The 15,787-nt window shown below is 36.6% G+C and overlaps 1 protein-coding gene across 5 annotated transcripts in view; it reads left to right on the forward strand.

Moving 5' to 3' along the window:
* Window positions 1–15,006, forward strand: part of ofcc1 (orofacial cleft 1 candidate 1) — a 123,718-nt gene extending 108,712 nt beyond the window's left edge. For all 5 annotated transcript variants that reach the window (XM_079602130.1, XM_079602133.1, XM_079602132.1 and 2 more), the window contains 3 exons: window positions 5,508–5,690; window positions 14,506–14,620; window positions 14,740–15,006. In XM_079602130.1, coding sequence (XP_079458256.1) covers window positions 5,508–5,690; window positions 14,506–14,620; window positions 14,740–14,813 — 372 coding nt within the window. In that variant the 3' untranslated portion in view covers window positions 14,814–15,006. The remainder of the gene's footprint in view (window positions 1–5,507; window positions 5,691–14,505; window positions 14,621–14,739) is intronic.
* Window positions 15,007–15,787: the final 781 nt, after the last annotated feature.

A 15,787-nucleotide genomic window follows, 5' to 3' on the forward strand; every position in this document is an offset into this window, starting at 1 on the left:
TTGCGCTGCCATTGCCCGATGTCATTTCTGAGTCATATCCATAATCTGCCTCTCTTTTAAATGTTCCACAAGTAGTAGGCTATATATGACTGGTTGTTTTAAAATATAACTAATATCGAAACAAAATAACCCAGTCAGTCTCATCTACGAGACGTTTAGGCCTCCTCCTGACAGCTTGGCTCATAGCTTGCAAGTTTGCTTAGTGGCAAACTTTTTTCATTTGATTGGTTTAACCGCCACCCGCCCAAATTGAATTAAAATATAATTTTTTGTCACGCCATCCGCCCGATCAGCGGTTTATCCGCATCTCTAGTGTGTGTGTGTGTGTGTGTGTGTGTGCGTGCTCGGCCCTCATGCAGTATAATTGGTTGACATCGCGTGTTTGATTGACAGGAACAGAGTGCGAGGCTGATCAGACAGTCGAAACGAATGTGTGTGCGCCTTTAGGCCGATAGCCTAATTATTTTGTTGTGTTTCTTTGAATTAGTCAATTATTTTAAATAAAATTAAAATAATTCATTATTTCTTTATTACATAATGATTTAATTTCTATAGGCTATATATTTTTAAATAGAGTCGGCTCTTCAGATCTGCGAGCCAGCTCCCGTCGTTCACCTAAAAGAGACGGCTCTTAGATCCGGCTCATTCGCGAACGACCCATCACTACATTGTACATACACTATATATGTCCACATGTCATGTGTTCTTATTCCCTAAACAAAAACCCAACAGCATTTTTCTATTGGCTTTTGTATTGTTGAACAAATAATATCTGTGACCAACATGTATGATATTTACACGTTGTTCATCATGATGTTCTTACAAAATAAATACAACTTTTATACATTTAAATACAATAATTAATTACATTTTATATAGCGCTTTTCTCTGCACTCAAATCGCTTTACGTTCTCCTCAACCACCACCAATGTGCAGCATCCCTGGATGATGCGACGGCAGCCGTTATTGGTGGAGAGGATATGGGGATGATCAGGAGGCCATGATGGACAGAGGCCAATGGGCAGAATTTGTTTTGGATTTTTTTTAATAACCACAGAGAGCCAAGACCTTGGTTTAACATCTCATCCGAAGGACGGTGCTTCTTGACAGTAGTGTCCCTGTCACTATACTGGGCCGTTAGGACCCACACAGATCACAGGGTGAGCGCCCCCTACTGGTGTCACTAACACCTCTTCCAGCAGCAACCTTGTTTTCCTGGGAGGTCTCCTGACCAGACTCAACCCTGCTTAGCTTCAGTGGGCAACCAGTCTTGGGCTACAGGGTGATATGGCTGCTGGCAAATACAATTGCCAGCAGTAAAATACCTAAATGTTGGTTATGAACTTGCTACACCATGGTCGCACGATTTTCACTTCAGACAACTCTTTCAGTCTTCATGAAAAAAAAAAGTTTAAAAGTTTAAGTTTGTGTGCACAAATAGTGTGCAAGAATGCGATTATAAACATAATGAGGTTGTAAAGGCTGCCTTTTTTAAGGCAAGTAATAGCTTTTGACAAAAATCACAAGGGTATATCACTGGTGTATTTTATGTTGTAAATTAAAATGCGAAAATATCTTGAGCTTGTGTTAACCACAGACCTTATATTAGGCATTTAGAAAGATTTTTTCTTTTTTTAAAGAACCCATTGACTTCCGGACGATGCAACTGGAAGTGCTAAAATTATAACTTTTTTGGTTTGGGCCTACAAACCAACTTTATTATGACTTCTCTCTTTCTATAGTTTTATAATATATACAAATATATACAAATAAATAATTTCAGTGTTATACAAGACCCTCCATGATGGAGTGTTTTTTTGTTTTGTTTTTTGTTTTGGCACTTTGATATATTCTGTAGTTCTGAATGATATTCATATTCTGTAGTTCTGAATGATATTCATGTACCAAAGTATTTACATGACACTTCAAAGTACACCAAAACACCATTGTAATATTTTTCTTAGACCTAAAAAGAATGGTGAGTCTTTGCACGTAACGTGCTGTGACAGCGCATTCACACATATGTTTGAGAAATGATGAGTATATGTATAGTGTGCGTGTGTGTGTTTGAGGTCAGAGGGGGGTGTGTGTAGCAGTGCTGACACTAGTGTGAAGCTGGCCCAGTTGGGTGAGAGGCGCTGTGATCTTCACACACCAATGCGTCTGAGATCCATGACCTATATAGCATGTTACACGCTCTGCTTGTCTCCTGTGTTCCTCTAATAGAGCAGGGCAGTGCATTACAGGTACAACACACACAAGGGACCCGTACACACAGATCAGAGCCATCCCTCATGACATAAGACCTGCTGAGACATTTAAGATCTGATTTAATCACAACATCTGATTTTTTTTTCATCTTGTGTTTTGTATTTTATGTATGTTTCGGTTTGTGTCTGTTGTTGTTTTCACTGTTAAGCAGCAGTTTCCTGTCTGGCTGAGTGGATTGCGGTTGTTTCTCTGTATAGCTTTGTTTTTAATCTCATTTCTCTATCTTTCCTTACTGTTTATATTGCTTAATATAACTTAATCATCACAATATATCTGATATTATCTAATATTGCCTGTCACATTAATCTGACATTGCTAACTTTAATCTAAATCGTTAGCACAACGTGCTAGCATTTCGCTAGCCTGTTTACCTGCCATCCGTGTTTGGGTCATCGCTACGGCTCTGTCGCGACCTCTGAAGCCTACTGTGTCATTCTGGTCCATCTGCTCTCTGTCTGCGTTCATCGGCGCCGTCTCAATCCATCGTCTCCATGGCTTCGTCAAAGAGAACTCCCCCATGGCTCATCCCTCCCTCGACTCCGCCATGGGCCATCACCCTAGCTGGACTCTGGGTGTGTTGTGTGATTGCTAAACGTGTCAGAGGATGGAAAATATACAACTTTTGTGTGTGCTACTCTCATCATTACGACAGCAAACATCTATTACTAATTGGACAGTACACTTTCAAATTATTTAATTCAATTGAGTATATTTCGGTTTATAACTGTCTGATTCTCACCTTATTGATGAATAGGAATTGTAGTTTGCGAGTAAAGCTGCAAATTCCTGCATCAACGTCAGCTTTCTCCGTAATAATCTTCTGATACCTGCAGCACAATTAAGTAAAAATCGCTGCGTGGCATAAATGATAAATCTATTTGGCAGTCTATTAGCACAAGTGATTTTCTTCTGTTTTCTTCAAAAAAAAAAAAAGTTGCATCGTAAATTAAGTAAGCGTGCTCCGTCCCAGAACGTTAAGTGCAATGTGAGTGCATGCCTGCGGGGGATTGAGGATAATCGCACCAGGGCACGGTACAGGGCAACCGTACCAAGTATGAGCACACGCTTAGTTTAGGGTCCATTTCTGACTATTAACTAACTATTAACTGACTTTTGCCTCAATAAACCCCTAATTACTGCTTATTAATTGTTTGTAAGGTGTTAAGTTTAAGTATTAGGTAGGAATAAGGGATGTAGAATATGGTTATGCAGAATAAGGCATTAATATGTGTTAAAGTATTAATAAACAGCCAATATCCTAGTAATATGCATGCTAATAAGCAACCATTTAATCGTGATAATTTGACCCAAAATATTAAACCCAAACTTTTAAACTTTTGCAGCTTTTGCATTTTTATCTTAAAGTCAACATGAAATGCCACATTTTACTTCCATAATTTGACGCAATTCTGAAACAGGTTAATCAACAACAACAACCAAAAATGTAGTGCGACATGATTTTTTTTTTTTTTTTTTTTTTTATCATCGGAAATTGATTGGATGGTGAAAAGTGGTCTTTATAGACCATGGGCGTCAACTCGCTCCTCGGCCCAAATTTTAATCAGTTTTTATCTTTTTTTTTTTCTTCATTAGGATTAATTGTGCACAAAGCAAACAGGACCCACGATGAGGTTGTGGTTGATATCATTTCCGGTTTCATTCATGCTTCTGGAAATGCAAGGTCACCTCGAGCACTCTGTAGTTGTGTCTTCGAAGTATTCCATATAAAGAAAATTTGCATACTGTGCAAAAATAGTACAAGTAGCATGCTTTTCCAAGCATGGCCTTTAACACCAGCATTAATGAGTGATACGGGCCAGTAGTTTCTTTGTTTTTCCTTTCCCTCGTTTAAGGATTAGGCTGAAGCAGGTTATTATCGACTGTTGTTGGTTAGTGTCGTGTCAGGGTCAGAGGCTGTGTGAGTCATTCAGAAACCTGACACGCTGCATTCCTGCATCTCTCAGCCAGAGCTCATCACCTCACAAGCACAGCTGTAAATTACAGACCATTACTGTCAACTATCCGGGTTTGCATTCATCTCGGTGAGCACTGAACTGTGGCCGCAGGTAGGGCAGGTAATTGCGTCAGGGTAAGCTTTGCACGAATGTGCAAGCATGCAGTTGTACTCAGATACACCCTTGGTCTGAACACACACACAAACACGTGCAGCTACATGAATGTGAAGTCGTAGTCTATTTTTTGCTTTCTTAGCGTTGGCATTGTCCAGTAAAATATCAATATACCAAATTATGATACACAGAAAACCATATGCCAAACGACACACTTTAATTGGAAGTTGATTGTTAAAAAGTATTGTGCAAATAAACAAACTGAATTAAAAAAAAAAAAATCATGCAATTAAATGGTAAAAAATAAAGAACATATAAATAAATGATGAGCAGTTGTTTTGTTTTGTTATTAATGACAGTGCTACATTTAAACCGCAAGGCCTAACTTACCAATTAGATATTTTGAGAGAGAAAAAAAAGATCTCTCTCTTCATGTGGTTTTCATTCATTTACAGTCATGGCAAAAAAATATTGTCACCCTGATACCTTTTTTTTTTTTTTTTTTTCAAAATAATCCACAATTTAAAACTTTTGAAATTAAAACACATTTTGAAATCTTCAAAAGACAAAGTATGTCTTAAGTGAGCAGATTTTTTTTTTTTTTTTTTACTAAATCTTTGGTAATTCCACAAAGATTTGTGTAAAATGTCCTGTGCAATATTTTTGGCACCTTGGAGTAGTTTATAAATTACAAAATAATGTGGATTGGTAATGTTGTTTAAGTTGACAGTGCATCTAAGACATGACATAAACTTTTCATTGAAGAAAAAGTTCACCAAAAAAATAATCACCTTGATGTAATTACATTTATTTTATAATAATTGTATAAGGTCTTATATACAAAAGAAGATTATGGTATATATATATATATATATATAGGCTATATATATATATAAAATGTTTTATTATTTTATATATTTTGTTATATCATTTGTATATCGTTTTTTTTTTTTTTTTTTTTGGCCATACATTGACAGTCAATAGGGTCCAGTGTTGTTTTGGGGCCCACTGACTCATGAACACAGCACTTTCAGTAGAGCATGTGTTCAATTTTAAAAGCAGTAACTCAGCAAATTGTGTTAATACTTGGTACCACAATACTGTATATATAGTTGAGTCATCTCTAATAAGGTGTGCGTATGTGTGGGGGTGTATGTGTCTCATTAGGTGGCAGTGTATGACTACATCTGGACGGAGGAGGAGCCTGTGGTAGGATTGGCACCGCCTGTAGGCATGCCCATTACAGGATGTGAGACGAGCACCCATCTATCCATCTACACACTGCACTTGAGTGGCCTGCGCCAACACTACAGACACTTCCTGAGACAACCTGATGGAGCCATTATAGAGGTGGGCATCTTCTATGGATGAATCCTAAAGTGAACTTTAAGAGTTAGTTCACCCAAAAATTTTAATTGTCATAATTTACTCACCCTCATATTGTTCCAAACCCGTAAGGCTTTCGTTCATCTTCGAAACACAAATTAAGATATTTTTAATAAAATCTGAGCTATTTCTGTCTCTCCATTGACAGCTACGCAACTACCACTTTGCCGCTTCAAAACGTTCATAAAGAGATTGTAAAACTAATTTATATGTATTGAGCAGTTTAATCCAAATTTTCTGAAGAGACACAATGATTTTGTTTGATGAACAGATTGAATTTAGACTTTTATTCACATATAAACATTGATCATATGAACATAAACAGAAGCTCAACTGTACATGCGCAAGAACAAAACTCTTGCGGAAGCTCAAACGTGTCGTGTAACGCATGCGAATAAACCTCATTGGTTCATTGAGCTTCCGTTTACCATAACTGATGTGTGAGTTGATGAATGTTTATATGTGAATAAATGCCCACTGTATATTAAATCTGTTCTGGTGTAAAGTGATTGTGTAGTCCAAATCATTTGGACTACACCACTCAATTCAAATGGATTAGTTTTACATTCTCTTTATTAACTTTTTAAAGCATTCAATGTGGCAGTTGCATAGCAGTCAACGGAGGGACTGGAAAAATATCTTCTTCTTTAAGATATCTTCATTTGTGTTCCAAAGATGAACGGAAATCATAATGGCTTGGAAAGACATGAGGGTGAGTAAATGATGACACAAATGTTCATTTTTGGGTGAACTAACCCTTTAATAAGTGACTGTCTCAGAACACTCTATATGCACAGCACACAAATTGTGCTCCTCACGTGGCAGTCACCCAAGAATTAATCAGTCACAAATGATCACAATTGAGCCTAACATTAGCATGTTGCTATGCTAACAACACAGAAAAAAACAGAAAAAAAACCTGTACATTTTTCATCGGATTGAAGCATTTTGCACACTTTTCAGTATTTTTCTAGACCATCCAGTATCTCCAATTCTTCTTGTCCAAGTGTGTCTAACGATGCCTAAGAATTCTGCTGCTCACTAGGTTTTGGAACTGAGCTAAAGAAAGCTACATTCTATTGTCACCCTCACCACAGGCAACCAATGCATACCGTTCATGAATGTATCCCTCACACCTGGACTAGGTGCTAATTCTTTCTTCCTTTGGTTAATCTAGGAATCTATAGCAGGATATATTCGCTAACCTCCGCCCATGGCTTCACACGTTATTAAATGCAGTGGAACAGCAGGGCGCAGACTGCCGTCCAGATTGCTGTCTAATTAAATGTACCACTGATTCTGCTTGGTAACAACTGCAAGCACATGAATTAACTCCCATCCCCCCCGAGAACAACCTGGATCATCCTAACAAAATTAATATTTTAGAACTTCCGTGTCAAAAACAGCAGATTTATGCTGCATGCGCGTCAACGGCTCGCTTGCAGGCAGTGCGGTCGGTTAATGGCGTCCTGAGCTGTTTTGTGACTGATGAGAGCACCACCGAACACGCCACATATTTATCAGTCTGAGGGGCGGCCCTGGAGAGCTGCAAACACAAACACATCAGTGATGATACTAAACAACAAAACACTTGACAAGCTGTCAAAAATTCCCAAACTTTGTCCATGTTTGTAAGACCAAATGCTGTATACCAGCATTCAAAAATAGCAAGTCATACAAACTCATATCTAGATATTCAATAAGTTCTGTAAATGCCAGATTTGTAAAATTCACTCTTGCAAAGATATAGTGATTTAGACGAAAAACCATCTGAAGTTCCAAACAATTTGCAGAATCAGTCTTCGATTTTGTTTTTGGAATCTGAATTTTTACGTAAAGCTGTGTTTCAAACCAATGTTACTGCTTTTAATTCATTTGTTTGTTCGTTCCTGCATTCATCAATGTTAAATTTTTGCATAAAGCCCGTCAATGTATCATTTGAACAGTTTCCACACAAAAGCAGTTAATTCAGAACACTGAGGCATTTGTTTATTTATTTAAAAATAAAGAATGTACACTCTAAAAAATGCTGGGCTGTTTCAGCCCAACTTTGGGTCAAATATGGACAAACCCAATTAATACATTTTAATTACAGTTTTAACCTAGCATTTGGGTTTGTCCATATTTGACCCAAAGTTGGGTTAAAACAACCCAGCATTTTTTAGAGTGTATACATGTATTAATATATTAGTACTATTTTAGTATACTATATTATTATTAAAAAATGATTAATTTTGCACAATAAGAGTGTGCACAATAAGAGTAATCTTTGATTAAATGTGGACTTCCGCACTGAGTGACTGATTATTTTAGGAGGGGGTTGTGGATAGTGTTTGTGGCTGGCTCAGCAGAGGGAAGTGTCAGGCCGTATCTGGAGTGTGTGATGGGTGTGGCGGTGGGCAGGCTGACACACGAAAGACGCTGATAGCATCAGTGCCGTCCACCCCAGGGCACATGCGACAGCCACGCCAGCACCCAGACAGCACTGCCAACCTACAACACTAACTCCAACTCATTCTCAATGTATTTAATATAATGTTATCATCTAGAAGTAATCAAAGCTTCGCATATAGTAGCTAATTTAGGTGTTGGACACTGGGATAGGAGCATGGGTTTAAGTACTTCAGTATACACTTTAGTATTATTTAGGGTGAATATGTAGTTTTATTGAATCTGAATATTTACCCAAATTCTTAAGTGTATAGCAAGCAGTCTAACAACCACAAAAATATCTGTGGCTGAATTTAAATAAAACAGCTTTTTCTAGAACAGTGACATGACTGTACCATTCAATGTCAGAATTGTTCAAGGGCGATGGCCTTTATAAAGGTGGGCAAAGAGTATGAAAACTGCACGCCAAATTGCCTATAAAAAAATATAACGCAGCAGTTTCAAGTTCAAAACGCCAAACAACAACAGCCTATAAAAATGTGCATTGTTAAACTTAAAAACGTAAGGTCTGTTGCTGTTTAAAAGGTAGTTTTGCTTCTGCAAATTAAGTATAATCAAATTGGCTGTGCAAGTCAATTCAACTTAAATTATATTAAAACTGACTTTAAAAATCAAGTTGAATCTTCTTATAAAAGAAAGTTCAAATTGCTTAAATTATTTGTATTAGAAAAAGTAATGTAAAAACATGTGTTGACATGACATTAATCATAAATTTTTTATATCACTTCCCATTTTCTATTATCAAGGATATCAGTATAAACATTACATGAATTATAAACATTAAGATAATGTTACCTATACATGTCATCCTGCTATATTAGTCTGAGACAACAGAACGTCTGGTTAAAAACAGAGATGAACTCATCATAATCAAGTTTCTCTGTCAGTTCGTGTTAAAGGAATCGCCCGGATTCATTGCTGGACTTGGATTCTTGCAGCAGTACAAGTGGGATATTTGAAATTTATATTACATATCAACTGATTGATATTGGCTTTACCTATTTCAAATTCAACTCCACAAATGAGCAAATCTTACTATTACAAGTTTTACAACCTTGCGTCGTAAAGATAACATTGTGGACGGGACTAACAGAAACTTATGAATTATTTTCACACGCATAATGATATGCGCCTATTGGAAGAGAGAAAACTATGAAACCACCTGCAATTGACCATTGAAACTTGCATTTAATCAATCTTTTTTTTCTATAAAGTTATAGAAGCTTCGCCACTGGATTGGAGTCATCTTCTCATTATTTCTTTACAAATGTCGTTTACAAATTTATATTGCGCCATTGAAGTTGATTAGATCCAAATACATTTCTGTGCACAAACCCATCATTACAGGGGACTTAGGTTTCAATGAAGATAAGCTTTGTCAGCATGCAACAGAAAAGTGTGCAGTTTAATCAGTTGCAATTTTGCGGCAACTTTATGATCCTCTTGTGATGTTTCTATTAAAGTTAGAGATCCTTTAAAAGCAAACATTACTTAAGCAGATGTTTCCCGCTCCTGAGTAACTACAAATTAGGCAGATAATAGCTCCGATTTTAATGCAGCGCCAATAACTTCTTCAGTTCCGATTGGGCCAACATCCGCCTCATATGTGGAAACAAGATGGCGTTGGACATAAACGCGTGTGAATTCATTAGGGCTCGTGCTAAAACGGCAGTAGGTTTATGTGCGTGAGCGCGTGTCTTTCCTCTCGGGCTAGTGTTTAAGTGTCTGCGGCCTAAGAAAGCGGCACTCTGGCCAACTGTGCTGCATCATCTCTTGTTCCCATATGCCGTCTGCAGCATATGTGAAGCCTGCCGCCACTTCTGTAAAACTTCCATTAAAAATGCACAACTACAGCTCCAACAGCTTGAGTATTACCTCTGCACAAATTATTAATGCTCGGCAAAACCGCTGATGAGCACCCAGCACGCATTAAACACACTCACTTTTGCCAGCCTGTTTTTGTCATGTGGCTTTTGAGGTTTTGAAGCATGCGGCACTGTTTGTGTTTCTGTGTGTCTTTTGTTTGTCCTTGAATGCAGCAGACTCTTTAAATAGACGCAGTGTGACTATCGTCTGGTATCGAAAGGTGCTAACGATTGAATGCTAGTGACTTTCGCCTAACAACACAGAGAGTTTTAGTGACACAGTGCGTGCTGGATACTATCTTCTGCATGTTAAAGAACTTGTCTTGATAGTGCAAACAGGAGCTAGAATATTTTCAGGGTCATTTTATTTTCAAGTGAATTTCTGAATTTGACACAAACTCACAAGTCTTAAATGCAGAAAACATTACATGTTTCAGTGAAACAATCCATTAAACAGCATGATTTATGAATCAATTAATTATATAAAATTAAAACATTTAAAACTACTGCTGCTGGTTTTTTAAAGGGGTTGTGTCAGTCCATGACACTTAGCCTCATCTTCGAAAGATAAATGAAAATAGTTTCATGAAATATCAGTGATTTACATCCCTCCATCTATTCCACATATACTTCGACTCTTCATAAAGTTCATTAAGATATGTTAAAAGATCTCCAAAGCAGATTAAACCAGGTTTTTTGATGAGACACAGTCGTTTTATATGATGAGGAGATTTAATTTAGGCTTTTATTCACACATTAACATTGATCAATGGACATAGAGCACATCAAATATGGTACATCAAATAAACGAAATGTAAACGTGATTGTTTGACACATAAGAACCAATGAGGTTTGTTCTTATGCAAGAACAGTGAGGTTTCAAGCAAGTATGGTTGAGCTTCCACTTACCATATTCGATGAGCTCTTTATATGTGTGTTGATCAGTGTTTATTAAATCTGTTCATCATATAAAGTGACCGTGTATCTTCAGAAGACTGAATGAAACGAAGGTCAAAAGGGTTTTGGAATGACTTGGGGATAAGTACATGCTGAAAGAACTTTCATTTTGGGATGAACTGTCCCTTTAAATCAGTGTTGTTTTTGGCAGCCCTTTTAGTTTTAGTCTTAGTCTTAGTCTTTTTGACGAAAATGCTTTTTAGTTTTAGTCACATTTTAGTCACTTATAAACTTGATAGTTTTAGTCAAGTTTTAGTCGACGAAAACACAAAAAGGTTTTAGTCAATTTTAGTAAAAAAAAAAAGAAAAAAAAGTAGTCTTTAACAAATTAATTTAGGTTAAAAAGTATTGGAAATGGGCTTAGGTTTGACAGGTCACAAAACAACAGTTAACCTTAAACCCTTTGCATAATAAACTAGACTTTCTGAATAATTCTATTGGTTGGGTCCTTACATGCGCTTCGTGAGGCACACACGCACACACACGCAAGGTCTCTCTCTCCCTTTCTCTGCTGTGCGCGCGCTACACATGCACGCTTTTGCTCGCTCGATCTAGATTCCGGGAGATTTTAACTAATTTGCGGGCAATTCTGAAATTAGCGTACACTATGGGATTTTTTTCATCATTGATCGTACAGAGGTCAAAATGATCGTACAAATACGATAAATATCGTACGTCTGGCAACACTGGTTGTTGTTGTGTGGAATCTGGTGCGCGGCAGCCGGGTGGTGGGTGTACCCAAAACAACGATTAGAATGCGGCATTGCTGATACTTTTTTTTTTAGCTCAAAACAGACCGATATCACGCAAAATAGGCAGAAATGACATGCATTGTGAACGCCAGACTTATAATCATTTTCGTTCCATCTCGTCTTGTCAACGAAAACTCGAAAACGTCTCGTCATGTTTTAGTCACCTTAGAGCCATTTTTAGCTAGTCATCGTAATGTTATCGTCATAAAAAAAGGTGCGTCAACGAAATAATTGCGTTATCGTCATCGTTGACGAAAACAACATTGCTTTAAAGGGGTCATGACATGGTTTTTTTTATTTTATTATTATGTTCCCTTAGGTGCAATTATAGTATTACTATAGTTTTTTTTTACAAAAAACTTTTAAAATGTAGTGATTTATGACCTTTTCCCACCCTGTTTCTCATCCTCTGATTCAAACAGTCTGTTTTGGGGGTGTTTCCCCTTTAAGAGTTCAGTGTTAACGCCCACTGTTATGATTGGCTAACGTCAGTGCCTATGCATCAATTATTAACGCCCCCAGCCAGAACATTTGCGGATCAGCGTATTTAAAAAGTAGTTTAAAGTTTTAAATACATTACTTACAGTTTGCGTCGTCGTTGTTGAGCCCAGAATAGTCGGCACGGACTTATCTTTGAGCAACAGTTTTCTGGCAAAGCCAGCATCATTTTGGGATTTGTTCTCAATACAGTCATCCTTCAAATGGACTGGGACGTCGGCAAACAAATAAAGTGCATCCATTTTTCCCTGACGACTGGATCTTTCGCAGCGTATTCAAAGATGTTGTTTGTCCACAGCCAGGAACAGCACATCTGCGTGGCATCGTCATTTCACTGTACACAGACCCACTCGCTGTCCGTCGACTGAACACTTGTGAAACCAAATTTGGTTTCTCATGTCATGACCCCTTTAAATACCCAATTTCAAACTTTCAGTTAAAATCTACAATCTTTAGGTGAAACTCGAAAAAATTTAATATCGTGCAAAAGTTATTCTAAACTTAATACATTATATAGACTCGTTACATGCAAAGTGAGATATTTCAAGCCTTTATTTGTTATAAGTTTGATGATTATGGCGTACAGCTTATGAAAACCTTTTCACAATATACTCATTTTGAATTTGGGGTTTTCATAAGCTTGAAAGGCTTGAAATATCTCACTTTGCATGTAATGAGTCATGTATATAATATATTAGATTCACCTTTTAAGTTGAATTACTGAAATAAATGAACTTTTGCACGATATTAGAATATTAGAAGAGTTTCACCTGTACAGTATATAGACTTTTTTTGTAATGTATGATATAGTCCACTTTTATTGTATTTGCTTGATGATATTGAAGGAAGTTCCAAAAAGGTCATAATTTATGATTACTCACCATGACTAATTATTACCACTGCTAGAGAAAACAACCATTTATGTAACTGAACTTTTGATTCAAAACCTGAAATTTAGCATTTATGACATCTAGTCCCATACCATTAATTATGTGTGTTATTAGTGTGTTATTGAACTAAGGCATTTCCAGAGACTTCTTCTCTAACCTGGGGTGGTCATTTGCTCCCAGCGCAGGCGATGAGGTAAGAATCGTGACATTTTATGTGTCATATCTTCATTTGGATAATAGTGTATCAGATCCTCCATTAAAGTCCTTCTGTTGAGCTCACATTTATGAGTCAGAGCTCAGGACAGCCGACTGAAGCCACATTGACCCAGATTAGCATTTGAATTTGAAATATTTAACCTTTAAAAATAATCCTGCAGCTAGAATCATTGACAAACGACCTCAGTTCCTCCTCTCGTGTCTGCTGATAATCACTGTTCTTTATGTTTGACTATGTCTCATATGCCATGAGGTCAACAGCAAAAATTATAGTAAAAAAAAAAACATACTAATTATATTTAACTTTTTGTTCTTGTTTAATGGGGCTAGATCAGTCAAATATGTTGCATGCATGTCATTTTTTCCAACTTATGTATGTGAATTGAACAATATCTTGCAGTTGTGATGTGATAAAAGTCATTTAATTTGAGATTTTGTTCTAACCTGCCACAATAAGGAACAGAACATGTTGCTATGTTTTTAGTTTGTATTTGTTCAGTGCTGAACTGCACTCCACTGTGAAACTAAATCTTTAAAAGACACTTTGTTGTATGTGTCAATTTATTTTATATATATTTTTTAATGTTACATACTGTCGTTTTTTGCCCATTATTGTTTCCAACACTATGGCTGCCATGTTCATTGTTATCTAGTACAGTTTCAGGTTGCTTAAATGTTAGTTTAAAGGTCTACAGTACATAACCACTAATTGTAAGTATTGCAAGTGAGTTAAATGCCATCAGAATATCCACTTTAGTTTACAACACAGAAGTAAGAATTTCATGTGAACGTGTGAGACTTCGGAATCATTAGCCACTATACAGTAGATACGCTACTAGAAGAAGAACAAAGTCCAGTAGCCTACATGGTAAAACATATCTGTGCTACAAATCAGTGTTTGTTTATGATAATCAGTTGTGATATGAAAACAAAAACCAGTTTGCTAAAACTGTTTTTGTACAGCTAAAATAACTGGAAGCAGATGACACCAGAATCCTTGCACTTTCAATGTGGATACATGCTAATTGTGGGAAAATAACTTAAATGGTTTTGAATAACTTTTGATTAATTAGTTTTCTTGCACTGAGATGAAGTTTCAAAGCAAATCCGAATAATTAGTTTGAACATGTTGTATGGTGTGTTGTTACAGGTGATGGATGATTCTGACGGTAAAGAGTTTCAGACATCAGAGGTGCATGAGGAACATGAGAGGATGAAGAGCGCGACACATTTCAGAGAGAGGAAGAGGAGAAAACCTGCCTGGCGTGAGTATCAACAACGCACATCCAACACAAATGGATGTAGATTAAGATAAACAGTTATATGATAATGGTGCTGGAAGTTGTTATTTTAAAATTGTTATTGTTTGTGTTGTGTGTTAAAGGATCGCACAGGGTTGAGCCTCTGGGAGGAAGTGCCTGTGACTCAAGCAATGGAATTAAAGAGCCCAGTCCATAACCTGAAGTAGCCACACACAATTTAAAAAAAATTACTTTCTAAACCCAATGATGCTTTACAGTACATTTGTATATATATATATATATATATATATATACTGTATATACGCCTATGTTTCTCTGGACACGTGTAAACTTGAGAGGAACTGACTAAAAAGCACCAGATTAAAAGTCATTTTTTCAAATAAAATTCGAAAAAACAAAAAGCTCTGACAGCATTTGTTTGCAGATGCCACTTGATATATTAACTGAAAAAATAATTGTGAGTCAATTGTCCGACTATTTTTGTAAAACTGTATACTGTCATTTTGTGTAGTCAATCACACATGAAGACCAAGGTGATTTAAATAAGATACAAATGGAAAGATAAAACAACAATAATTAGAAAACACTATAGATACAAAACACTAAGAATTAAAGGGATAGTTCACCCAAAAATTTAAATTCATCATTTACTCACCCTCAAGTTGTTCTAAATTTGAATGAATGTCTTTCTTCTGCTGAACACAAAAGAAGATATTTTGCAGAATATTGGTAACTGAACAGTTGATAGGCCCCATTGACTTCCATAGTATGGAGAAAGAAAAAATACTATGGAGGTCAATGGGGCCTATCAACTGTTTGGTTACCGACGTAATTCAAAATATATTCTTTTGTGTTCAGCAGAAGAAAGAAATTCATACAGGTTTGGAATACATTGACGGCGAGTAAATGATGAATGATTTCTTTGGGTGAACTATCACTTTAAAAAACTAATTTAAAGACGAGAACCGACAAACACACAAAATATACAGCATACAATACAATACTACAAACAAGGGTTAAACTTGCACTTTGAACCACGTAAACCCCCCGGAAATGAAATATAAATAACAGAAAGCCAAAATGGCAACTAAACTAAACATATAACCCTATACGGTACCTAGAAATTAAATAAAAATAGATTTAAAAAATTGGTAGCAAAAACATTTAACA

This window comes from Phoxinus phoxinus (assembly GCF_949152265.1).
Source record: "Phoxinus phoxinus genome assembly, chromosome: 24".
NCBI lineage: Eukaryota > Metazoa > Chordata > Actinopteri > Cypriniformes > Leuciscidae > Phoxinus > Phoxinus phoxinus.